General features: G+C 50.8%; 1 protein-coding gene across 1 annotated transcript in view; it reads left to right on the forward strand.

Moving 5' to 3' along the window:
* The window catches only part of tshr (thyroid stimulating hormone receptor), a 113,962-nt gene that overhangs the window by 76,647 nt on the left and 10,270 nt on the right, over positions 1–27,045 (forward strand). Inside the window, exons 6-8 of the mRNA XM_072495002.1 lie at positions 3,651–3,728; positions 15,640–15,708; positions 26,608–26,685. Of these exons, the coding sequence (XP_072351103.1) occupies positions 3,651–3,728; positions 15,640–15,708; positions 26,608–26,685 (225 nt within the window). The remainder of the gene's footprint in view (positions 1–3,650; positions 3,729–15,639; positions 15,709–26,607; positions 26,686–27,045) is intronic.

Raw genomic sequence — 27,045 nt, forward strand, 5'->3', positions numbered from 1 at the left:
CGCCCTTGGGTCACTGTCATTGGGGCAGCACAGTAGCACAAGTAGCTAGCACTGTGGCTTCACAGCGCCAGGGTCCCAGGTTCGATTCCCGGCTTGGGTTACTCTCTGTGCGGAGTCTGCACGTTCTCCCCGTGTGTGCGTGGGTTTCCTCTGGGTGCTCCGGTTTCCTCCCACAGTCCAAAGATGAGCAGGTTAGGTGAATTGGCCATAATAAATTGCTCTTAGTGTCCAAAACAGTCAGGAGGATTTATTGGGTTACGGGGATAGGGTGGACGTGATGGCTTAAGTGCAGACTCGATGGGCCGAATGGCCTCCTTCTGCACTGTATGTTCTAAAGGGGCAGCCATCAAGCTAAGGATCAATAAAGATGGCTGAGGGCGCAAGTGTCCGAGATTTCCCGAGGAGCAGTGCTGTCAAATCCAGTCCAGCAGAGCAATGAGGATCAATGTGCGTGGGGCAGAGTCGACAAAGGGCCCCCCTTTGGTTTGCCAGTGTGACTCTCGTCTCTCGGACCCAGACCACATCGACTAACGGTGAAACTGGACAGCTTCCAAATCTCTTGGACCTCACGCCAGGTATTAATTTATTCAGCAGGTCAGTAGCAATGGAAAAAGAAACTGAAACATTGAACAAAGATCTAGCTTGTCCAGAGCAGTCAGCCTGCTAAAACACAGCCCCGTACAATGACTGAAACCTGGCAGTGGGTTTAACTTAATTTCGTTAGCAAAACAGGAGAGTTGAAAAGGATTAAGACCTCTGCTTAGAACAGCATTGTATACTTAAATGTTTTGCTTGGATTAGGGTTACTATACAATAGGATTGAAAGGAAGTGTTGGGAGCCGGAGTTCTATGCCGACTATAGAATAATAACTGGATGGAATCTGTGTTTATCCAACTCTATAATTTCACTCAAAATTCCTTACTATCAAAATAAAGTTAAAATCAAGCTTTTGGGAGCCCTTCAAACTCGGCATGGATGTCATTTCATTATACACTCCTCCGAATATACTGGTAGATGTTTGACTATCGGAGGGCTTGAGTAATTAATGCTGTCTTAAAACCAAGATATCTCCCTCCATCATTAAAAACTGAAAATTTCAGGGCTTCATCCACAATATGAGGAGGGGTGAACCAAGAAAGGTCTTTAAATTAATGCAACTTTTTGATGAGTCCTAATAATTTTTATTGTCACAGATAGGCTTACATTAACGCTGCAATGGTTACTGTGAAAATCCCCTGGTCGCCATGTTCCGGCTCCTGTTCGGGTACACGGGGGGAGAATTCAGAATGTCCAATTCACCCAACAGCCCGTCTTTCGGGACTTGTGGGAGGAAACCGGAGCACCCGGAGGAAACCCACGCAGGCACCGGGAGAACGTGCAGACTCCGCACAGACAGTGACCCAAGCCGGGAATCGAACCTGGGACCCTGGCGCTGTGAAGCAACAGTCCTAGCCACTGTGCTAACGTCTGCCCCAGTAGATAAGTAGACTAAAGTCGCCACAGTCCCACAAAGGACCACTTTCCCTTTTGAGGGGGAGAGCTGACTGGTGTTGCTTTAACCTGAGGGTCACCACGCCGCAGGTGAGGGCGAGAATGCCGGCGGGGCCTTCATGAATAACCTCAGCCGGGGAGGGAATTGAACCCGCGCTGTTGGCCTCGCTGCATCAGAGGTCAGCTGTCCAGCCACCTGAGCCCTGTTTGAGGAAGACGGATTAGAAGTGGGATTTAAAGGAAGGTAAATGTGAATCTTCTTGTATTTCCAGTGTTAACACACTGGTACTATTTCTTTGGTTTCCCATGTTTAATGACTTTAAAACAAATCTTTTTTGCTGGCTTCTCTTAAAACATACTTTAAGCTATGTGAATGTGCACTTACAAAATAATACAACATAGAAGGAGACCATTTAGCTCATTGCATCTGCAGTGGCCTTTTAAACAAGTTATCCAATTCGTCCTACGCTCCCTGTTCTTCCCCCACTGCGCTACAAAATGTTCAACTTCTAAAGTATAACCAATTCCTTCTGCAAGTAGACATCATTGTTTTTCTCTGGAAGCATTGTTCCCTTGAACCATAGTGTTTTCCCTGAGGTTTAAAATTCACGATTGACTATTTGCCTTCATTCATTCCCGATCACCGGCCTGTGGACAAACCAGGGGATTAACCGGGAAACTGGTGGGTTTGGGATGAAGAATCCCAAATATTGAATAAGATTATTGTCTGATTTTAACCTCACATTCCCGGCTAGCCCTGCCAACCCATTGTTAGTCAAGAATCTATCCACCTCTGCCTTAAAAGTATTCAAAGACTCTACTTCTATCGCCTTTTGAGGAAGAGTGTTCCAAAGACTCCCAGCCCTCAGAGAGAAAGAATTTCCACTCATCTCTGTTTCAAACGGGCCACCCCTTATTTTTAAACAGTGGCTCCTTGAACTCGATTCACCCACAAGAGGAAACATCCTTTCCACATTGACCCTGTCAGGGTCTTATTTTAAAGACACGCTAAAGGCAGCACGGTAGCATAGTGGGTAGCACAATTGCTTCACAGCCCCAGGGTCCCAGGTTCGATTCCCAGCTTGGGTCACTGTCTGTGCGGAGTCTGCACGTCCTCCCCGTGTCTGCGTGGGTTTCCTCCGGGTGCTCCGGTTTCCTCCCACAGTCCAAAGATGTGCAGGTTAGGTTGACTGGCCGTGATAAATTACCCGCAGTGTCCAAAAAATAGGTTAGATGGGGTTACGGGGATAGGCTTAGGTAGGGTGCCTTTTACAAGGGACGGCGCAGACTCGATGGGCTGAATGGCCTCTTGTGCACTGTATTATTCTGTGAACATCCCTTAATACCCTCACTCAACAAAAAAATCTCTCAACTTCAGTCTTAGAATTTTCAATGTATTTCAAGACCTTTATGAGATCGTGAGTTCCACATTTTCCCCTGCTCTTTGTGTGAAGAAGCAATTCTTCATGTCACCCCTGTACACCTCTAGTTTTTAAGGACCCTTGTTTGGGATCAGAGAAAATAGTTTCTCTCGCAGAGTCAGTGGGCCTCCCGATGAGTGATTCGATCGCCCTACCCTATCAAATCTTTTAATCATTTCAACACCTCAGTTGGATCGCCCTTGATCATCCACGTCAGAAATCCCACTAGAATTCCGGACTCCAAACTTTCTCCATGACTGTGCTACCTGATTCTTGATTTCACTATTAAATCCAATCGGAATTCAAGAGAAACTACGTTGCACAGAGGGTGGTTGGAATGTGGGACTCGCGCCCACAGGGAGCAGTTGAGGTGAATAAAAACAAGGATCTGTTTGAGGGGAAGCTAGATATTGACAGGATGGAGAAAGGAAAGAGGGATATACTGATAGGATGAGACAAAAATGGCTGGGAAGAGGCTTGTGTGGAGAGTAAATACCAGCATGGGCTATTTGCCCTGAATTTCCTGATTCTGTGCCGCATATTCTGCGTAACGTTCTCATCCCTGAATCTGTGACGGTTCCGAATCTTCCTAAAGGACACAGTGAATGATCAGCTCATTCCAAACTCACATTCATTTTCTGCCGTTAAGGATTCAAACTCGATCTGATGGTTTGCTTATTTTGGATCTGCTCTGGGCAGCTTTGAGTGAGCACTGTTTACGTTATTCTCTTTTACAGAGAGATCGCTGACAATCCTTTCATTTCAACCATCCCTGCAAATGCCTTTGGTGGGTTATCCAATGAATCACTAACTCTGTAAGTAGAGCATCGTGTGGTTGAAGAATCACTTTACTGCTGGGGGTGTAGGGGGGGTGGGGGAGGGGGGGTGATACATAACCAGGACAGATAGTTTACGAGCATCAAATAGGAAGGGTCCTGTGCCCTAGGCTGGGGATCTCTGTATAGAACAGGCTGTATTGGTCGTGCAGGTTAGATGAAATTCTGCAAGGTGAGGGCAGAAGTCTCTCATCGGTCGTTTGAAGTTTGAGAATTAGCAGAACACTCGCAATGTCAGATTTACAGCCTGTCATACACCCCTCCTGACTTGGGGAGATCCCGATATTCCAAAATGAAGGACGGGGCCAATGGACCCAGTAGTCCAAGCCCCCCCTCTCCTCCCCTCTCCCCACCGCAATGGGCGGATCGTCACTGATAAATCACATCAACAGTCACAGCCGGGTTTTACACCGTCGTCTCAAGTCAAAGTTCCGCCCTTTGAAATTTACCTAACTCCAGGAGGTTAAGTGAAGAATTTATAGCATTTCCTGTTACTTTATAGACTTTCATGCTCCAAGTGCAGCCCCCAATAAACATTGGCCCTATTTGTGAGTGTTTCAGATGCAAGGTGAAGGGAGGATGATAATGAGGGAACTCATGGTGAATATCCTTGTGGGATTGTTTGCTCGTGATTGGAGAGGGTTTAAATTGTGCAGACAAAGAAATATTACCAAAGATAAAACAAGTTGGCAAAGAACTGGGAGAGACAGATCGCGCCAGAGTAAGAAATAGTATATTAGATGGGGTCAGAGTAGGAATGAATTAAAAAAGGTCGAAATTAAATTATATGTGAAAGTGTAGAGTGCGGTAAATAAGGTTAGTGAGCTGCACGCAAAGAAGGGCAGTCCGGTGGCACAGTGGTTAGCACTGCTGCCTCACAGCACCAAGGACACAGGCCTCGGGTGACTGTGTGGAGTTTGCACGTTCTTCCCGTGTCTGCGTGGGTTTCCTCCGGGTGCTCCGGTTTCCTCCCACAGTCCAAAGATGTGCAGGTTAGGTGGATTGGCCATGATCAATTGCCCTTTAGTGTCCAATGATGTGCTGGTTCGGTTGTGGGATTACGGGGATAAGGCGGAGTGGGAGGGAGAGTGGACATGGGTAGAGTGCTCTTTCGAATGGTTGGTGCAGCCCAATGGGCTGAATGGCCTCCTTCTGCACTGTAGGGAGTCTATGGTTCTATGATAACAGTCGTCAACTCCAAGTGGTAAAAACAAAATAAACATTTACACTTTGGATGCAGAGGGAGCGCATGGCTCTCACATTCAATGTTGTGAGAAATCAGCACGCACCTCTCCATGTATCCCTGCTTTACCTGTGCATCACTTCACCCTTCTGGGAGGAAAAAAGCTACATGGATGGAAACCAGCAGAATGTAGCAACTCTGCATGTTGGCAACAGTCAACAAAATGTTTCATAGGCTGGATTCAGAACCTCGATGTGCCACATGTGGTCCCCGGGCCCACCACTGAATTATAGAGGACTTGTCATGGGGAACTAAATATTCTAATGAAGAGTGGGGTAGTGACAATATAAAGGTCAGAAAGGGGGAAAGTCTATGAAGTGTGTTCAGGAGAATGTTCCAGATCAGTATATTTCTGACCCAATGAGAAAGAAGGCAAACACCAACACAAACAAGACGTTGTTTGTGTTTTAATCTCTTGCCATTCAAGAAGGTGTTGAGTTCCCTTTTGGTGCTGGAGGTGGAATATAGTTCTGGGGTATGAGGTAGTTCAAGTGTATCACGTGTCAGGAGGCTAAAATTTTATTTTCGCTGGTGCAGTAATCACCAAGCCAGGCAGCGGCTAAATGGAGCTCCCTGAGCCCTCTGCTGAATTCTTGCCAGGCGACAGTCCTCAATGATGTTAATCTCTGATTGGGGTGGATCACAGCTGCCGTCTGGGTTTCCTACAAGACCCCACTTGTGCTGATTTGCTGCAGATAGGCCTTGGCCAGTGGGGAAATAGTTGAGGAATGCTCAACGTTGGTGTGGCAGGTTGAAGCCAGTTGGGCGGGCTGTGGTTTTTTATGGTGGCATGTTAGTTCCATTCGTCCTGTCATAGGGCCTCTTATTATTGCTTGGCACGGTGGTCTTAGCCACACAGGCTGGCATAATAGGAGGTGAGCCGGTGGATTGGTAAGGTCCTTGTGTAGCGGCAGCCTTGGGTTGATGTAAATCTTCTTCAGGGGCTTTCCTGTTGCAATCTCTCTCCTAACGTGAGGGGTTGGGTTTTTGCTCAGGACTGGGAACCGGGTGAGTTGGGTTGATCGGGGGATACCTGAGATGATACGCACTGTCATGTAGACTGGTGTAGGATGAGTTGTACCAGACGGGACTCTGCATTTAAATAGATGGCAAGAGCTGAGGTCCTGCAGGTTTGAGCATCTGCACCCCATGATGAGCGAGCAAGTTTGCTGAGGAGGCTGTTTTGCGTTTTGATCTTTGTCTCTGTCTTGTTCAGATGTTTTTCATATATGTTAGTACTCAATCAAGGGTAACACCAAGATAAACAAGACGTTGTTCGTGCTTTAGTCTCTTGCCATTCAGGGAGGTGTTGAGTTCCCTCTTGGTGCTGGGGGTGGAATATACTGGAGACTGTTTTGTTGTTGCTGGGCTGAAGGCTCCAGGTTTTTCAGAAACTGGCCAGCTTTGCAACATCATTGTTTAATGTTGTCTCTGATTTAGAAACTGTCCCAGTCCATGAGGCACTGCAGATATCGCCAGCATAGATGAATTTCCGAGACAGGGCTGGAGGCAGATCGTTGATATTGAGTTGTATAAGACTTTGGTTTAGCCACATTTGGAATACTGCGTACAGTTCTGGTCGCCACATTACCAAAAGGATGTGGATGCTTTGGAGAAGGTGCAGAGGAGGTTCACCAGGATGTTGCCTGATATGGAGGGCGCTAGCTATGAAGAGAGGTTGAGTAGATTAGGATTATTTTCATTAGAAAGACGGAGGTTGAGGGGGGACCTCATTGAGGTCTACAAAATCATGAGAGGTATAGACAGGGTGGATAGCAAGAAGCTTTTTCCCAGAGTGGGGGACTCAATTACTAAGGGTCACGAATTCAAGGTGAGAGGGGAAACGTTTAAGGGAGATATGCGTGGAAAGTTCTTTACGCAGAGGGTGGTGGGTGCCTGGAATGCATTGCCGGCGGAGGTGGTAGAGACGGGCACGATAGCGTCATTTAAGATGCATCTAGACAGATACATGAATGGGCAGGGAGCAGAGGGATACAGATCCTTAGAAAATAGGCAACAGTTTTAGATAGAGGATCTGGATCGGCGCAGGCTTGGAGGGCCGAAGGGTCTGTTCCTGTGCTGTAATTTTTCTTTGTTCTTTGTTCTTTGAGATTGAAAAGTGTTGGGGTAGAACTGATCCCTAGGGAAGCCCAGAGGGTGGTTCCTCTGGACATTTGTCTCATGTCCCAAGAACCCCTGAATTGTCTGTCTCAGAGTAATAGTTCAATGGTGTCAGTAACCCATGGGAGGACTCTTGAGATTTTGACAAGGAGAACAGTGGGCCAGACCATGAGATCAAGAAAGATGGCGCCTGACTTGAGGTTATTTCCAAAGCCAGTTTCAATGAAGGGGGTGAGGGTAAGGACCCAGCCACATGTGCTTTGCCCCCTGCCAAAAGCCAGCTTAATCGGCTTTTGAGATCTTCTCCACCTCTGGCTCTTTCCACTGTAATTGAGGACAATGATTGTTATATCATACGTTTAGGTTATTTATGGAAAAGGTGAAGCAGCAAACTGGGGCCAAAATTAATTGCAGGAGGATCAATTTCAATGGGGTGAGAACAGTCTGTCCCAGATAAATTGAAATCAAAGATTGTCAGGTAGAACTGTAACTGGCTTCCTGGAGAGGAAATACTGTAGTCATGATACATTCCCAAGAGGGAGGAAAGTAAGAGAAACAAATCTAGACATCCCAGGTTGACGATAGAAATTAAAATTAAGGAGAAAAAGTATGCATTTGATAGATGTCAAGTGGATAATACAATTGAGAATCAGGCTGAATATAGAAAGTTCAGACGGGAAGTGAACAAAGAAAAAAGAGCAGCAAAGAGACAGTGGATTAATTAAGGGAAGCCACAGTGAAGGTCACGAGGAAATTTGAGGGAAGCTTTCAAGATCACGAAGGGTCTGGACAGGAAGTTAAGGAGGTCCATGTGGTGAAGGAGCTCCCATTGTCGTCTTCTTCGGCAGTCCCTCTGGGGCGAGGAAGACCTGCTTCCACTCCAGGGGACGGGTACTGCGGTGGCTGAATAGACCAATCCTGGAGCCGCACACTCTGCCACAGGTGGGGCAGGCGCTGATTGTTGAGGCGGGTGGGTGGGACGCTCTGGATTTTATGCGCGCGCTCTGTCCGCTGCTTACCCTTGGCCTCCACGCCACTTGGTGACCCTCGAAGGGGTTGGCACCTTCACGGATGTTTCTCCTCCAGCTTGTGCGTTCTAAGGCAAGCGATTCCCATGTGTCGGTGCGGATGTTGCATTTATTTAGGGAGTCTCTTAGAGTGTCATTGTAGCATTTCCTCTTCCTTCTTAGGGATCGGTTGCCACTGCGGAGCTCGGAGTAGAGGACTTCTTTAGGGAGTCTTGAGTCGCACATGCAGACAATGTGGCTGGGCCATCGCAGCTGGTCACATGTGACCAGTGCCTCGATACTGGGGATATTGGTCTGGGAGAGTGCGCTCACGTTGGTACGCTTATCAGTACAGGTAGAATGCGTGAGGTCCCTGTGGCAGAGGAGCTCCCACAGGACAGTTACAATGCCAGCATTTTGACTTCTCAATGATGAAGTGACTGATAGATATCAGTGAGAAATCTGTAGTTCCAAAGAAGGGTTGGTGTATTTATAAATCATATCCCTGTTTTGATATCCGAGTTATCCCCATTGCGGGTACACAGGATAGTCTGAAAGTGATAAAAGTGCAAATTAATGGGCAATTGAACTGTGTTGGCACAGTAAAAAACTTGTATTTATATAGCGCCATTTACAAAGTAAAGTATTCTAAGGCATTGCACAGAAACAGTCATTCATTATCATTGCCTTATTGGGGCTGTTGGCATCATCTTTACTCTTCCTTAGTTTCTGCCTTGTTCAAGCCTCCCTTGTTTCACATGTCATTGTTCTCCGCCCGTCTGATTTATCTTCTACCTCTTCTGTTTTGTACCCTCAACTTCTCCTTCAATTGTTGCCACGACCACTCTATCTTGCCGATCTTTCTCCGTCTAACTGTGCTCAGCAAGCCCTTTCATTCCTTAACTTCTCCAAATGTGTTCGGTGGATTGGCCATGATAGATGCGCGGGATTAGAGGGATAGGGTGGGGGAGTGGGCCTGGGTAGAATGCTCTTTTGGAGGGTTGGTGCAGACTCAATGGGCCGAATGGCCTCCTTCCACACTGGAGAGATTCTATGGATTCTCCTCCTGATCTAACCCACTCATTAGTCTTCCAGTCCGACCAGCAGCAAATTAATATTGAACCAAATAAGGAGCTATTAGGAGAAGAGGGGGGGAGGGGTGTCATTTGAAGACATGGTGGTGTGGTGTTAATGTGGTGGCAAGTAATCCAGAGGCCCAGATTAATGTTCTGGGGACACAGATTCCAGTCCCACCACGGCAGCTGGTGAATTTAAATTCAATGAACAAAGTATCTGGAATTGCAAAACTAGTCTCAGGAATGGTGGCCATGAAACTATCTTCAATTGTCCTAAAAACCGATCTGGTTCACTGATGTCCTTCAGAGGAGGAAATCTGCCGTCCTTACCCGGTCTGGCCTACATGTGACTCCAGACCCACAGCAATGTGGTTGACTCTGAAATGTCCTCTGAAATAGTCGAGCAAGCCCCTCAGTTCAAGGGCAATTAGGGATGGGCAACAGATGTTGGCCTTGCCAGTGACACCCAGATCCCGTGAGACAAATAACAGGAAAAGAGTGACCAGAACCTTGGTCAACAAGGTAGATTTAAAGGAGCGTCTTAAAGAAGGAAGAGGTGGACAGGTTTAGGGAGGGAATTCCAGAGTTTAGGGTTAGATGACTGAAAGCTTGGCAGCCTACGGAGGGGGCGAAGGAAATCAGCGATGGGCAGGGGGGCCAGAATTGGAGGAGGGCCGAGATGCCAGAGATGACAGTCAGGGGCACGATGGTGGATTAAAAATGGTGTATTTGTGGAAAGGTTGAGCAGGCCATTCTGTCTGAGTGGATTGTTTCAGTCTGTTTCCACCTCAGCTGACTCTAGTTCATCCAACTGGCATCCAACTCCAAACCACTGAGAAGAATTGGCAGGCCAAAGTCAGCATGGCAGCGCCCAAGCCTGACTGGGCACTCAACTGCTTCTGAAACAGAGAAACCGACCCTTCTTCCAGGAAACCCAATCCATGTCTTTTTCAGCTCATTTGCAACTTTGCCAAGTTATTTTCTGTTCCGGCTCCATAACCTGATGAGCCTTGAGTGTGCTGCAGCATTAGTCAGGAAAGGCCATGGAGTCTACTTGCTGATGGAGCACAGAACATTTTGCCAAGTTTAAGGTGAGGTAATGTCAGGAGAAGTGGCACTGACGGGTTAGGAGGGGGATCAGTTCTAGGTCAGGATAGGATTCAGGAAAGGGACCAGGAAAGAGCTCAATGCAGTGCCAGGATAGGGTCAAAATGATATCAGGATATGCATCAGGATAGGGGTCAACATATGGTCAGTATAGAATCAGGACAGTGGCTCGGATAATGGCCAGTACAGTGTCAAGATGGGCTCTGAATTAGGGGCCAGTGCAGTGTCAGGATAGGAGTCAGGGTGGGGGCTGGGCAAGGGGGTCAGTGCAGGATCAGGGTAGGGGTCAGTGCAGCATAAGTTGGGGTCAATGCAGGTCCAGTATAGGGGTCAGATGGGGTTAGGGTGAGGGGCCGGTGCAGGGTCAGGATGGGGTCAGAGTGACAGGTTAGTGCAGGGTCAGGATGGGGTCAGGGTGAGGGGCCAGTGCAGGGTCAGATGGGGTCAGGGTGAGGGGCCGGTGCAGGGTCAGGATGGGGTCAGAGTGACAGGTCAGTGCAGGGTCAGGATGGGGTCAGGGTGAGGGGCCAGTGCAGGGTCAGATGGGGTCAGGGTGAGGGGCCGGTGCAGGGTCAGGGTGGGGTCAGAGTGACAGGTCAGTGCAGGGTCAGGATGGGGTCAGAGTGACAGGTCAGTGCAGGGTCAGGATGGGATCAGAGTGATAGGTTAGTGCAGGGTCAGTATGGGGTCAGAGTGACAGGTTAGTGCAGGGTCAGGATGGGGTCAGAGTGACAGGTTAGTGCAGGGTCAGGATGGGGTCAGAGTGACAAGTTAGTGCAGGGTCAGGATGGGGTCAGAGTAACAGGTCAGTGCAGGGTCAGGATGGGGTCGGAGTGACAGGTCAGTGCAGGGTCAGGATGGGGTCAGAGTGACAGGTTAGTGCAGGGTCAGGATGGGGTCAGAGTGACAGGTTAGTGCAGGGTCAGGATGGGGTCAGAGTGACAGGTTAGTGCAAGGTCAGGGTGGGGTCAGAGTGACTGGTTAGTGCAGGGTCAGGATGGGGTCAGAGTGACAGGTTAGTGCAAGGTCAGGGTGGGGTCAGAGTGACAGGTCAGTGCAGGGTCAGGATGGGGTCAGAGTGACAGGTCAGTGCAGGGTCAGGATGGGGTCAGAGTGACAGGTCGGTGCAGGGTCAGGATGGGGTCAGAGTGACAGGTTAGTGCAAGGTCAGGATGGGGTCAGAGTGACAGGTCAGTGCAGGGTCAGGATGGGGTCAGAGTGACAGGTTAGTGCAAGGTCAGCATGGGGTCAGAGTGACAGGTTAGTGTAGTGTCAGGAAGGGGTCAGGGTGAGGGGTCAGTGCAAGGTCAGCATGGGGTCAGAGTGACAGGTTAGTGCAGGGTCAGGATGGGGTCAGAGTGACGGGTCAGTGCAGGGTCAGGATGGGGTCAGAGTGACAGGTTAGTGCAAGGTCAGCATGGGGTCAGAGTGACAGGTTAGTGCAGGGTCAGGATGGGGTCAGAGTGACAGGTCAGTGCAGGGTCAGGATGGGGTCAGAGTGACAGGTTAGTGCAAGGTCAGCATGGGGTCAGAGTGACAGGTTAGTGCAGGGTCAGGATGGGGTCAGGGTGAGGGGTCAGTGCAGGGTCAGGAAGGGGTCAGGGTGAGGGGTCAGTGCAGGGTCAGCATGGGGTCAGAGTGACAGGTTAGTGCAGGGTCAGGATGGGGTCATGGTGAGGGGTCAGTGCAGGGTCAGGACGGGGTCATGGTGACAGGTTAGTGCAGGGTCAGGATGGGGTCAGAGTGACAGGTCAGTGCAGGGTCAGGCTGGGGTCAGCGTGACAGGTTAGTGCAGGGTCAGGGTGGGGTCAGAGTGACAGGTCAGTGCAGGGTCAGGATGGGGTCAGAGTGAATGGTTAGTGCAGGGTCAGGATGAGGTCAGAGTGACGGGTCAGTGCAAGGTCAGGATGGGGTCAGAGTGACAGGTTAGTCCAGGGTCAGGATGGGGTCAGAGTGACAGGTTAGTGCAGGGTCAGGATGGGGTCAGGGCGACGGGTTAGTGCAGGGTCAGCATGGGGTCAGAGTGAATGGTTAGTGCAGGGTCAGGATGAGGTCAGAGTGACGGGTCAGTGCAAGGTCAGGATGGGGTCAGAGTGACAGGTTAGTCCAGGGTCAGGATGGGGTCAGAGTGACAGGTTAGTGCAGGGTCAGGATGGGGTCAGGGCGACGGGTTAGTGCAGGGTCAGCATGGGGTCAGAGTGACAGGTTAGTGCAGGGTCAGGATGAGGTCAGAGTGACGGGTCAGTGCAAGGTCAGGATGGGGTCAGAGTGACAGGTTAGTCCAGGGTCAGGATGGGGTCAGAGTGACAGGTTAGTCCAGGGTCAGGATGGGGTCAGAGTGACAGGTCAGTGCAGGGTCAGGATGGGGTCAGAGTGACAGGTTAGTGCAAGGTCAGGGTGGGGTCAGAATGACAGGTCAGTGCAGGGTCAGGATGGGGCCAGAGTGACAGGTCAGTGCAGGGTCAGGATGGGGTCAGAGTGACAGGTTAGTGCAAGGTCAGGGTGGGGTCAGAGTGACAGGTCAGTGCAGGGTCAGGATGGGGTCAGAGTGAGAGGTCAGTGCAGGGTCAGGATGGGGTCAGTGTGACAGGTCAGTGTAGGGTAAGGATGGGGTCAGTGTGACGGGTCAATGCAGGGTCAGGATGGGGTCAGAGTGACAGGTCAGTGCAGGGTCAGGATGGGGTCAGAGTGACAGGTCAGTGCAGGGTCAGGATGGGGTCAGAGTGACAGGTTAGTGCAAGGTCAGGATGGGGTCAGAGTGACAGGTCAGTGCAGGGTCAGGATGGGGTCAGAGTGACAGGTTAGTGCAGGGTCAGCATGGGGTCAGAGTGACAGGTTAGTGCAGGGTCAGGATGGGATCAGAGTGAGAGGTCAGTGCAGGGTCAGGATGGGGTCAGAGTGACAGGTCAGTGTAGGGTCAGGATGGGGTCAGAGTGACGGGTCAGTGCAGGGTCAGGTTGGGGTCAGAGTGGCAGGTCAGTGCAGGGTCAGGATGGGGTCAGAGTGACAGGTTAGTGCAAGGACAGCATGGGGTCAGAGTGACAGGTTAGTGCAGTGTCAGGATGGGGTCAGGGTGAGGGGTCAGTGCAAGGTCAGCATGGGGTCAGAGTGACAGGTTAGTGCAGGGTCAGGATGGGGTCAGAGTGACGGGTCAGTGCAGGGTCAGGATGGGGTCAGAGTGACAGGTCAGTGCAGGGTCAGGATGGGGTCAGAGTGACTGGTTAGTGCAGGGTCAGGATGGGGTCAGAGTGACAGGATAGTGCAGGGTCAGGATGGGATCAGAGTGAGAGGTCAGTGCAGGTTCAGGATGGGGTCAGAGTGACAGGTCAGTGTAGGGTCAGGATGGGGTCAGAGTGACGGGTCAGTGCAGGGTCAGGATGGGGTCAGAGTGACAGGTTAGTGCAGGGTCAGGATGGGGTCAGAGTGACAGGTCAGTGCAGGGTCAGGATGGGGTCAGAGTGACAGGTCAGTGCAGGGTCAGGATGGGGTCAGAGTGACAGGTTAGTGCAAGGTCAGCATGGGGTCAGAGTGACAGGTTAGTGCAGGGTCAGGATGGGGTCAGGGTGAGGGGTCAGTGCAGGGTCAGGAAGGGGTCAGGGTGAGGGGTCAGTGCAGGGTCAGCATGGGGTCAGAGTGACAGGTTAGTGCAGGGTCAGGATGGGGTCAGGGTGAGGGGTCAGTGCAGGGTCAGGACGGGGTCATGGTGACAGGTTAGTGCAGGGTCAGGATGGGGTGAGATTGACAGGTCAGTGCAGGGTCATGATGGGGTCAGAGTGACAGGTCAGTGTAGGGTCAGGATGGGGTCAGAGTGACAGGTCAGTGCAGGGTCAGGATGGGGTCAGAGTAACAGGTCAGTGCAGGGTCAGGTTGTGGTCAGGGTGTCGGGTCAGTGCAGGGTCAGGATGGGTTCAGAGTGACAGGTTAGTGCAGCGTCAGGGTGAGATCAGATTGGGAACCAGTGCAGCGTCAAGTTAAGTGGGGTCAGTGTAGGGTCAGGCTGAGCGACCAGTGTAGAGGCAGTCCGTATATTAGGTGGAATCTGGATTTTTCCACCAGTGATCAAATAACTAAAATCCTTAATGATCCTCCACATCATCATCGAACCACTACAGTGCAGAAGGAGGTCATTTGGCCCAACCCTCTGGAAGAGCACCCCATCCAGGCTCCCGCCCTATCCCTGTAACCCCCCCACATAGCCCCACCTAACCTGCCCATCCCTGAACACTATGGGGCAATTTATCATGGCCAATCCACCGGCACATCTTTGGACTGTGGGAGGAAATCAGAGCACCCGGAGAAAATCCACGCACACACGGGGAGAAAGTGCAAACCTTTGCACTGTCACCCAAGGCTGGAATTGAAACTGGGTCCCAGGAGCTGTGAGGCAGCAGTGCTAACCACTGTGCCGTTGTGCGGTCATGAGGGATGTGCTTGGTGCAATAAGTGTATACTAAAATAGAGGGGCCAACAATGATAACTTTGATTCATTGAATTATTAATCCTGCTTGCGTCTCTATTTCTCAGATTCCCTTTCAGTCTGTTCTACCTTATTCATTCATTCCTTTCGATGTATTTTTTGAGGCAGCGCGGTGGCGCAGTGGGTTAGCCCTGTTGCCTCACTGCGCCGAGGTCCCAGGTTCGATCCCGGCTCTGGGTCACTGTCTGTGTGGAGTTTGCACATTCTCCCCGTGTTTGTGTGGGTTTCGCCCCCACAACCCAAAGATGTGCAGGGTAGGTGAATTGGCCATGCTAAATTGCCCCTTCATTGGAAAAAATGTATTGGGTACTCTAAATTTAAAAGAAAAAATTGGAGTTTCTATTCATTTTTACTGGTCACGACTTCCCTCTGTGTTGTAACGTTTCTATAGCCCAGACTTCAGGTCCCCAGACGGTCAGAAACAATATATTCACCCACACATTTCCCCATTCTCTCATACACTCATGAAATAACCTACTGAAAACCTGTTCAAATGTCCTAGGTTTTCAATGTGGAACATACCGGTGCCGTAAATGGGGGGTCTTGGCTTGTCTTACCCTGATGATCCGACGCTACGACAAGGGTACATTCTGAATTTCCGAGGAAGCCGAATTGGAAGTCCCAGACATAACTGTGGAGTTCTAGTGTGGCATGGAAAAGTGGTAGCGTGGCAGTCTGACCTAAAGAGTGATGGTCACTCTTCAGCAGGTTCGGGCCTCAGATTCTATGATATTCCCCCACCTCAGTAATCAGAACTGAGCCAAGCGCGCAGAGCTCATGTTTCACGAAACAGGATTGCAAATATTTTAAAAGTTTTACTGCTGAATGATCACTTTCACTTGTACTTTCCTCCCTGCAGAAAACTCTACAACAACGGGTTCACTAAAGTCCAGGCTTACGCATTCAATGGAACTAAACTGGATGCTGTGTAGGTATTATGCTCATTGAACAACTGTTCAAACATTTTCTAAGCACAGCGCTGCAAAGCCTGGAGATTGAAGGCTAAAGGTGGCTCTTAAGATCTGGCACTTTGCAGATGATTCGGTCACTGGTTCCTCTAAACCAGGGTCCGGTTTAGCTCACTTGGCTGGACAGCTGGTTCGTGACGCAGAGAGAGGCCGACAGCACAAGCTCAGTTCCCGTTCTGCCTGAGGTTAGTCATGAAGGCCCTCCCGCCTTCTCAACCTTGTCCCTCGCCTGAGGTGTGGTGATCCTCAGGTTAATCCACCACCAGTCAGCTCTCCCCCTCAAAGGGGAAAACAGCTTATGGGCATCATAAGGGCAGCGCGGTAGCATTGTGGCTAGCACAGTTGCTTCACAGCTCCAGGGACCCAGGTTCGATTCCTGGCTTGGGTCACTGCCTGTGTGGAGTCTGCACGTTCTCCCCGTGTGTGCGTGGGTTTCCTCCGGGTGCTCCGGTTTCCTCCCACAGTCCAAAGATGTGCAGGTTAGGTGGATTGGCCATTTTAAATTGCCCTTAGTGTCCATAAAGGTTAGGTGGGGTTGCTCGGTTATGGGAATAAAGGGGATAGGGTGGAAGCATGGGGCTTAAGTAGGCTGCTCTTTCCAGACTCGATGGGCTGAATGGCCTCCTTCTGCACTGTAAATTCTATGATCTGGGACTGTGTCGCCTTTACCCTACCTGTCATTGGTATATCTGATTGATATTACCTTCCCTCAACAGACTTCTGTTTGAATTTGAAATTTAGAAATATTTGCCATTATTTGTGTTTCCGCTCTGTCTTAATGGTTGAGTTTCTGGAAGCGAGTGGATACTCCCACTTATTACAACCTGCTTGAGGGCTAACAGAGATGGGCCTCAATGGTCCAAGAGATCTATTGGTGAGCAGGTGGGTGTTGAGTGAAGAGTTGGGATGTCTTTCCAATTGTCATCAACACAGATAGAAGCACTGTCATTTTGTGTGTGTAAGTATGGGGTTGGGGGGGGAAATCAAATTTTGTTTCTTTGTTCTTTTCCTGGCTGTTATAACCTGCCTACTTACCATTGGCTGGGTCTAATGACAATCCCACAATCCTGTGGGAGTATGAGCTTCCCCAATGAGGGGGGCGGAGAAACCATTAGTAAACTCCTAGTATAAATAAAGCTGGCCAGTTTAGGAACCAGCAGGAAGGAGTGTGCAGCAAGGGAAGTTGCTGCTGCTGTTATATATATATATATATATATGTTATTGTAAATAAATGTTATTACTTTGTATCCTTAAAACTCGTGCTGGATTCTTCGTGGCCCTCACAAAACTGGCGACGAGGGTTAAAGTGAATAGCTGTCTACACTGCTGAAGCCACCTCCCTGGATTTTTGTTGGATACAGGTTGGAAGTTGTTTTCTATTATACCATGCCTCTGTACGGACGTTTGGATGTTTTTGATGCTGCGCTGGAAAGCTGGAACCAGTACACACAACGGATGCGTTACTATTTCCGGGCAAACAATATCACCGAAAACGAGCGCCAGGTGGTCATATTGCTCACCGCCTGCGGCCCGCATACGTTTGGGGTGATTAGGAGCCTTACGACACCAAAATGTTTGATGAACTTGTGAATATAGTGGGGCAACATTTTAACCCAACCCCGTCCACGATAGTCCAGCGTTACCGGTTTAATACCGCTGAGAGGACCCCTGGAGAATCCCTTGCCGATTTTCTATCCAGGTTACGCAGGATTGCAGAGTACTGTGACTATGGTGAGACCTTGTCAGAAATGTTACGCAACCGTTTGGTTTGCGGTATTAACATTGCGGCCACCCAGAGAAAGTTGTTAGCTGAGCCAACATTGACTTTTCAACAGGCCATTCAAATAGTATTGTCCCGAGAGAGCGCAGAACGAGGAGTGCAGGAGCTACAGGGAATGGAAGTGCATGCCTTGGGGCACAACCCCTTCCGTCCGAAAACGTCCCCCCGCACTCCTGCGGTACCTTGGGTGAGGCAACATCCGGACCGACGCCAGTGGCCGTCGGACATTCCTCCCCGAAGGGAGCCTTCTCCAGAACCAATGGATGAGGAGCCATGTCCGTGTCAGACTTGTAGGCGCCGACCCCGTCACGGATGGCGGTCCTGGGGGCGCCAGGCCGTTGTTCCGACCGAAACTGGGACCAGCCCAGGGGCCGTAACTGGGACCAGCCATGGGGCCATACCTTCCATGTGGATGAACCTGCGGCGACTACTCCTGAGGATGTGGAGACGGAGGACGACTGCCTGCAGCTGCATTGTGTGGCAGCTCCCCGTGTGGCCCCCATTAAGGTGACAGTACGGGTCAATGGCCACCCGCTTGAGATGGAGTTGGACACTGGTGCAGCGGTCTCCGTGATCGCCCAGAGGACATTCGACAGCATCAAGCAGGGTATACAGACCCTTACATTAACCGACTCACAGGCCAGGTTGGCCACCTACACGGGGGAACCACTGGACATTGCAGGAACTACAATGACCCTTGTTGTTTATGGACGCCAGGAGGGGTGTTTCCCACTTATCGTGGTGCGCGGCCATGGGCCCCGCCTGTTGGGTCGGGACTGGTTGCGCCATTTGTGGTTGCAATGGCAGCACATCCTCCAAACAGTTTCTGAAGGGTTGACTGAGGTGCTAGGACGATACCCAGATGTATTCCAGCCTGGTTTGGGGAAAATAAAAGGGGCCGTAGCCCATATCCAAGTCGAACCAGGAGCCACGCCGCGCTATTTCCGGAAGCGCCCAGTGCCTTACGCCTTGCTCGAGAAGGTAGAAGGGGAGCTCACTCGTTTGGAGAGTTTGGGTATTATCAGGCCCGTCCGTTTTGCTGACTGGGCAGCACCAATTGTACCTGTAATGAAGCCAGATGCCACAGTTCGCTTGTGTGGCGACTATAAACTTACAGTGAATACGGCTTCCCGACTCGACCGAAATCCAATGCCTCGCATAAAGGATCTCTACGCGAAGCTTGCAGGTGGACTCTCGTTCACAAAATTAGATATGAGTCACGCCTACCTGCAGTTGGAGCTGGATCCTGCCTCCCGACCATATGTAACGATTAACACACACCGGGGCCTGTATGAATATACACGGTTGCCCTTTGGCGTATCCTCTGCCTGCGTAATTTTTCAACGTGTTATGGAGGGCATCCAGGTGTGACCAAAATGAAAATGTTGGCCCGGAGTTATGTCTGGTGGCCAGGCCTCGACACCGACATTGAGAAGGTGGCCCAAAACTGCTCCATTTGCCAGGAGCATCAGAAGCTTCCGCCGGCCGCGCCCCGACATAACTGGGAATGGCCAGGGCGGCCTTGGGCACGCTTGCATGCAGATTTTGCAGGCCCTTTTCAAGGATCCATGTTCCTTCTATTAATTGACGCCCAGTCTAAATGTCTAGAGGTGTATAAGATGCAGGGGACAACGTCCTGCGCAACAATTGAAAAGATGCGTTTGTCGTTTAGTACGCATGGCCTCCCCGAGGTGCTGGTCACGGATGACGGCACTCCATTCACGAGTGAGGAGTTTGCGAAGTTCACGAAGATGAACGGCATACGCCATATCCGCACTGCCCCTTACCACCCGGCTTCAAATGGGTTGGCAGAGCGCGCAGTGCAGACATTCAAAAGAGGCCTAAAGAAGCAGTCTTCCGGATCAATGGACACGAGACTGGCTCGCTTTTTGTTTACGTATAGGACCACCCCCCATGCGGTGACTGGGGTAGCTCCCGCAGAACTCCTAATGGGCCGGAGACTTCGCACCCGCCTTAGTATGGTTTTCCCGGACATTGGTGCAAAAGTACGCCGTACACAAGAACGGCAGGGACAGGGATTTTCTCGGCATCGGCCGATTCGGCAGTTTGCGCCTGGTGACCCAGGGTTCGTTTGGAATTTTGCTGGTGGTGCCCAGTGGGTTCCTGGTGTAATCTTTTGCCGAACGGGCCCTATATCTTACCAGGTGCAAGCCCAGGGTCGTCTCCAGCGCAAACATGTAGACCACGTTCGGTCCAGAAGACTATCCCCTCAAAAGATTCCCCGCCCCCGGAGCTCATTTCTACAGCCGCAGAGACCAGAGACAAGGGAAGGTAGTCCTCACAATCTTCCACTGGTGCCTCACTCGAAGCCTGCGCAGGTCGTTACAGAACCGAATGGAGATAGAGACGCTGACATGACGGAGGCAGCAGACTCTGACTCCGAGATGGAGACACAGGATGCATCAGAGGGGGAAAAAACCTGCTTCACGGACCTTAAACCTATGCCCCCTGGTGATTGACCCCTCCACCCTGGGAATCATCAGCCTGCCCATCTACTCTATCCATGTCCCTTATAATCTTGTAGACCTCCATCACGTCACCCCTCAACCTCCGTTGTTCTAATGAAAACAGACCGAGTCTATTCAGCCTCTCTGCATAGCTAACAGCCTCCAGACCAGGCAACATCCTGGTAAACCTCCTCATTCTAGAATGAGAGGCCATTGTTTTAGATTTAAAACAGAAATGAGGAGAAATCACTTCACACAAAGGGTCGTGAATCGGTGGAATTCTCGGCCCCAGAGTGCAGTGGACGCCGGAAGACTAAAATTTAAGGAGAAGGTAGATCAGTTTTTAATTAGTAGCGGGGTGAAGGGTTATGGGGAGCGGGCAGGAAGATGGAGATAAGACCGAGATGAGATCAGCCATGTTCGTACCGAATGGCGGAGTAGGCTGGAGGGGCTGAATGGCCTAATGTTCTGATGATAGAATGGCCGAGCACAGAAGGAAGTAATTTGACCCATCGTGTCTGTTTAGGCTCTATCCAGTTAATCCCACTCCACCTGCCCTTTCCCCGTTGCCCAGTGCATTCTGTCCCCGTTGAATATTTGAATTCCCTCTGCAAGACAATTCTCTTCTGAATGTTGCCGTTGAATTGACTTTGACCACACTGTCGGGCAGTAGGTTCCCGACCACGGCTATGGGTGGTATAGACTGGCTGAGTGAGTGGCTGGAGAACTGATACTCAAAGAGATGCACCACTGAGCACTGCGATGGGCATGTGGCAAAGATCGGGGGTGAGGTTGTAGTTGACAATGGATTCAACAAATTGACAAATCTTCAAATTATGTGCGACAGCAGAACCAAAGGTTCTCTGGGGAGCAGGGCTGGGTGCTGTGGAGGTCATGGATGACAAATTGTTCAAATATAAGTTAACAAATTTGAAACAGATGGTAAACAGCAGATGTTGATATAGTGTGTCAGCTGTGGCTCTCTTGGTAGAGTTGGGGCGGAATTCGCCGACACCCCGCCGGGTCGGAGAATTCTCCGGCACCGGAGGTTCGGCGGGGGCGGGAATCGCGCCGCGCCAGTCGGCGGGCCCCCCCCCCCCCCCCCCGGCGATTCTCCGGCCCGCGATGGGCCAAAGTCACGCTGCTGTAATGCTGGTCCCGTCGGCGTGAATTAAACCATCTCTCTTACCAGCGGGACCAGGCGGCACGAGCAGGCTCCGGGGTCCTGGGAGGGGCACGGGGCGATCTGGCCCCGCGGGGGGGGGGGGTGCCCCCACGGTGGCCTGGCCCGCGATCGGAGCCCACCGATCCGCGGGCGGGCCTGCGCCGTGGGGGCACTCTTTCCCCTCCGCGTCGGCCATAGCCTCCGCGATGGCCGACGCAGAGGTGACCACCCCCCCTGCGCATGCGCGGGGATGACGTCAGCAGCCGCTGACGCTCCCGCGCATGCGCGGACATCCGCCGGCCGGCAAAGGTCTTCCACGCCAGCCGGCAGGGCGGCAGCCACTCCGGCGCGGGCCTAGCCCCTAAAGGTGAGGCCTTGGCCCCTAAAGGTGCGGATTTGGGAGGCCCGACGCCGGAGTGGTTCCCGCCACTCCATCTCACCGGGACCCCCCGCCCCGCCAGGTAGGGGAGAATCCCGCCGTCTCTGAGTCAGAAGATCAGGTGGACTCAGGCCCCACCCCAGCACTTGCATCCCCAAACAAGACTAACCTTCCGCGTGGTCTTACTGATGATGTATTAAAAGCCCGGGCCCCGGCTGCCCTCTGAGATAGGCGTGAAAGATCCCTTGGTACCATTTGGAAGAAGAGCAGAGGAATTATTTCCAATGAGACAGTCCATATTTATCTCTCAACCTTCAAGGTGATAACACATGGCCTGATATTGCTGTTTGTGGGAGCTTGCTGTGCGCCATTTGGCTGCTGCGTTTCCGAATTCACGGCAGTGTCGAGATTTCAAGAACTATTTTGTGAAATGCTCTGGGACATCCTGAAGTGGTAAACGACACAGTCTAAATGCAAGTTCATTCCTGAGTACAGCAGCCTAACCTTAGCCTGAAGTAAGGCCTGGCGCGAATTCAGGATGAAATGTAACCCGACTGCTCAAATTGTGGTCAATACTAAAGCAATAGTGATCAATCCAGTGAAGCTGAGAAGGAAAGCATAACCTGCCAGGAACTGTCGAAGCCTTTAAAATAGCAACAGAAAGCAACGAGAAATCTAAAAAGGGGTGAAGGCCCGCTTATTTACCATGGCACCTGTCTCCCCCTCAGCCTCCAGCAACAACCAAGATGCTCAGAACCTGACCCATGTTCAAACAGGCAATCCGCACACCACTTTGAACCTGTAGCCGTGCAGAGCTGAACTTTGAAATCCGCCACCCTGACTTTGATCCTCCAGTGCTTCGCAAAATCGCTTGCCCTGTTCCTTGAAGGTCTGTTGCTAGACTTCCCATGGTGCACAATTCAGCTGATGACTCACCCCCGTGTCCACTCCGTTCCCATGTCCGCCTCCTTTCGCCCCGCCAATGGGCCTTTTCACAGGGGGTCTGGTGACGCCGTCTATCTGAGGCATAAAATCTGTGGCTCCTTGTGAGATACTGTCACCTTACCTCTGGTGAAATGTGTGCTGCCACGTGACGGGGGTTAGGGGATGGGGACCAATCACACTCTCTCCCAATGGCAGCCCTGATCCGAGTCTGCAGGATCACGAGGACTGGACCTCCAAACTCACCTGCAAATTCGAGTGGGAGTGATCCTCAGTTAAATTCTATGTTGGTGGGGGCTGATTAGCAGGTTAGGCCGGAGAAGGGTGAGGATGGGTGTGGGGAAGTGTCTGACCACCAGGACTGTGGAATCAGGGGGAGTTCTATTTGTCTGGAGGCATTAAATTGGGGGAGAATAAGGGAGGGCGGGGGGGGGGGTCCGTTCAGAGGCAGAGTTGATCTAGGAGTTTGGAGGAGGCCGTCGGCCATCGAAGATTAGGAGGGCAGGTTGGGGGCATGGGGGTGATATGACAGGTTGGACACTTGGATGGGGGCCGGAGGATGACAAGCCTGGGGTTTAGTGGGGGGAGGGGGGGATGGAATCAGAGTCTTTGTTTCGGTGAGAGGTGGAGGATCGAGGGCCTGGTAGTGAAGGTGGAGGATCGAGGGCCTGGTGGTGGAGGTGGGAGATTGAGGGCCTGGTGGTGGAGATGGGCGATCGAGGGCCTGGTGGTACAGTTGAGAGATCAAAAGCCGAGATGGAGACGGGAGATCAAGGGCCTGGTGGTGGAGGTGGGAGATCGAGGGCCTGATGGTGGAGGTGGGCGATCGAGGGCTTGTGGTGGAGGTGGAAGACTTAGGGCCTGTGGTGGATGTGGGAGATCAAGGGCCTGATGGTGGAGGTCGCGATCGAGGGCCTGGTGGTAGAGTTGAGAGATCAAAGGCCTAGGTGGAGATGGGAGATCGAGGCCCTGGTGGTGGAGGTGGGAGATCGAGGGCTTGTGGTGAAGGTGGGAGACTTAGGGCCTATAGCGGAGGTGGGAGATCAAGGGCCTGGTGGTGGAGGTGGGAGATCGAGGGCTTGTGGTGAAGGTGGGAGACTTAGGGCCTATAGCGGAGGTGGGAGATCAAGGGCCTGGCGGTGGAGGTGGGAGATCGAAAGCTTGCGGTGTAGGTGGGAGATTGAGGGCTAGTGGTGAAGGTGGGGGTTCAAGATCTGATGGTGGGGCTGGGAGATTGAGGACCTAGTGGTAGAGGTAGGGTATCAAGGCCTGAAGCTGAGGGTAGGAGATCACGGGCCTGGTGGCGGGGGTGGGAGTATGAAAGGCACAAGGGAAGGTCATGGCAGGGGTGTGGAGATGCACAATCGTGCAGGTTTTGTCAGGCTGGCACTGGGATGCTGGAGGTAGATAGGAATTTCCTCCTGAATCTCCCAAGTCCCTGCCTTAACAGTAAACTGCAACTAAAGTTGAAAATCTGATTGACAATGAGGTTCACAGCCTTATTATCATATTTAGAGTTCCTAGTCATCTTCTTGGAATACGTTTTTATTCCATTGTGCAGCTGGCCATCACTGGCAATATTTTTATCCATCATTGATTACCTCTGGATTGAGTGGCTCCTTAGACCATATCAAAGGCCCATTAAGAGTCAACCGCATTACTATAGGTCTGGGGTCACATGTAGGTCAGATTTAGAGTCATAGAGACCTACAGCACAGAAAATGTCCTTTTGCCCATCCTGCCTGCACAGGTCAAAAACAATCACCTAACTATTCTAATCCTATTTCCCAGCATTGGGCCATAGCCTTGTGTGCCCTGGCATCGCAAGTGCACATCTAAATACTTCTTAAACGTTATAAGGGTCTCTGCCTCCACCACCCTCTCAGGCAGCGAGTTCCAGACTCCCACCACCCTCTGGGTGAAAAGGATTTTCCCCACATCCCCTCTAAACCTCCTGACCCTTGCCTTAAATCTCTGCCCCCTGGTCATTGATCCCTCCACCAAGGGGAAACGTTTTTTCTTGTCTACTCCATCTATGCCTCTCATAATTTTATACATCTCAATCCCGTCCCCCCTCAGTCTCCTCTGCTCCAAGGAAAACAATCCAAGTCTACCCAATCTCTCTTCATAACTAAAACTCTCCAGCCCAGACAGCATCCTGGTAAATCTCCTCTGCACCCTTTCCAGTGCTATCACACCTCTTCTATAATGTGGATTCCAGAACTGCATATAACACTCTAGCTGTGGCCTAACCAATGTTTTTTGCAGTTACAGCATAACCTTCCTGCTCTTAAACTTGGGTAATAAAGGCAAATGTACCAAATGCCTTCTTAACCACTGTATCTATCTGCCCTGCTACCTTAAGGGACCAGTGTACATGCACACCAAGGTCCCTCTGTTCCTCAGTGTTCCCCAGGGTCCTGCCATTCGTCATGTACTCCCGTGCCTTGTTTGTCCTGCCCAAGTGCAGCACTTCACACTTATCCAGATTGAATTCCATTTGCCATCTGACCAGCCCATCTATATTCTCCTGTAATGTAGGCCTATCCTCCTCACTATTTACCACCTCATCAATTTTCATATCATCCATGAACATACTGATCAACCCTCCTACATTCATGTCTAAATCATTTATATAAACCACAAACAGCAAGGGCCCCAAAGCTGATCTCTGCGGGACCCCACTGGACACAGGCTTTCAGTCAGAAAAACACCCCTCGACCATCACCCTCTGCTTCCTGCATCTCAGCCAATTCTGGATCCAATTTGCCAAATTTCCTTGGATCCCATTAACTTTTACCTTCGCTATCAGTCTCTCATATGGGACCTTATCAAAAGCCTTGCTAAAGTCCAAGTAGACTACGTCAAACGCATTTCCCTGGTCTACACACCTGGTCACCTCTTCGAAAGATTCAATCAAGTTGGTCAGACATGACCTCCCCTTAACAAAACCAAACTGACAGTTCTTGATTAATCCCTGCCTCTCCAAATGCAGATTAATTCTGACTCTCAGAATTGCTTCCAATAGTTTCCCCACCACTGATTGGCTTGTAGTTTCCTGGTTTATCCCTTCCTCCCTTCTTGAATAATGGTACCACATTGGCTGTCCTCCAGTCCTCTGGCACCTCTCCTGTAGCCAGAGAGGAATTGAAAATTATTGCCAGCGCCCCTGCTATTTCCTCCCTAGCCTCACTCATCAGCCTGGGATACATTCCATCTGGCCCTGGAGATTTATCTACTTTCAAACCTGCCAGACCACACAGAACCTCCGAAAATGTATTTAATTTTATCACAATCTTTCCCCCTGATTTCTATACCCACATTGTCCCTCTCATGAGTGAACACCGACACAAAGTATTCACTTAGAATCCTACCTACATCCTCCGGCTCCACACACTAATTATCACTGTGGTCCTTAATGGACCCTACTCTTGCCCCAGTTATCCTTTTACTCTTAATGTGCTTGTGAAACAATTTAGGATTTCCTTTATTCTACCAGCCAGTATCCTTTCATATCCCCTTTTTGTTCTCCTAATTTCCTTTCTAAGTTCCCTTTTGCACATTCTATACGGCCCTCGGGCTCCCTTCCCTTAAGGAGCAGATGGGTCTTTATGACGATCGATGATGGGTTCATGGTCACCTTTACTGAGACTTGCTTTATATTCCGCAATTTATTCACTGAATTTTATGAATTGGTTGCCGCCATGATGGGATTTGAACCCGTGTGTCCGAGGCTTTAGCCTCTGAATTACTAGCCCAATATTCATTACAACGACGCTATTGTCCCCCAGAAAATTAGGCACTCGCCAAACTTCCAGCTACAGTTAATGGCAGAAATGGGAAAGTTGGAGGTAGTTTGGGACAACAAACAGATTTTTCTGACTTAAACCTCCCACTCGACATTAGAGACCTCACAATAATTCTCCTCCTGCTGGTGGCGAGTTCCTGGAAATTAATGTCCGATTCAGGACATTCCTGGACGGACACATACGCCTCAATATCGAAAACTCAAACCCAGATTTTGCCAACAGGGCCGGCATCTACATTGTCTTTGTAACAGAGTCTGAAGTTTGAACAGTGCCAGGATAAAGAGGTGCTTGAACCCCCTTTTGTTTTTTTTAACAGTTACCTGCACAAGAATAAACTCCTGTCATCCTTCAGTGAGGATGTCTTCGCAGGAGCTCTGAGTGGACCCACTCTGCTGTAAGTGATTTCCAGTCAGTACTTCCACCAGAACCTATTAAAAGTGACGTTTAAGGTTGATGTAGTCTGAGGAAGGCTTCTAGAAGTCAAAAGCTGAATGTACGATACACAAACAATCATTGCAAACAGCTGGACAAACGGTGCCAGTAGTTCGTGTTCGGGTATTCAAATGATTGGTTGGCATCTGGCAGTGGGGAGGGGGGGTGGGGGAGGGGAGTGGCGGTGGGATGGGTGGGGGGGGAGGGGAGTGGCGGTGGGATGGGTGGGGGGGGGGATGGGCGGTGGGATGGGTGTGGGGGAGGGGAGTGGCGGTGGGATGGGGGGGGAGGGGAGAGGCGTTGGGATGGGTGTGGGGGAGGG

The sequence above is a fragment of the Scyliorhinus torazame genome, chromosome 2, assembly GCF_047496885.1.
Source record: "Scyliorhinus torazame isolate Kashiwa2021f chromosome 2, sScyTor2.1, whole genome shotgun sequence".
Lineage (NCBI taxonomy): Eukaryota > Metazoa > Chordata > Chondrichthyes > Carcharhiniformes > Scyliorhinidae > Scyliorhinus > Scyliorhinus torazame.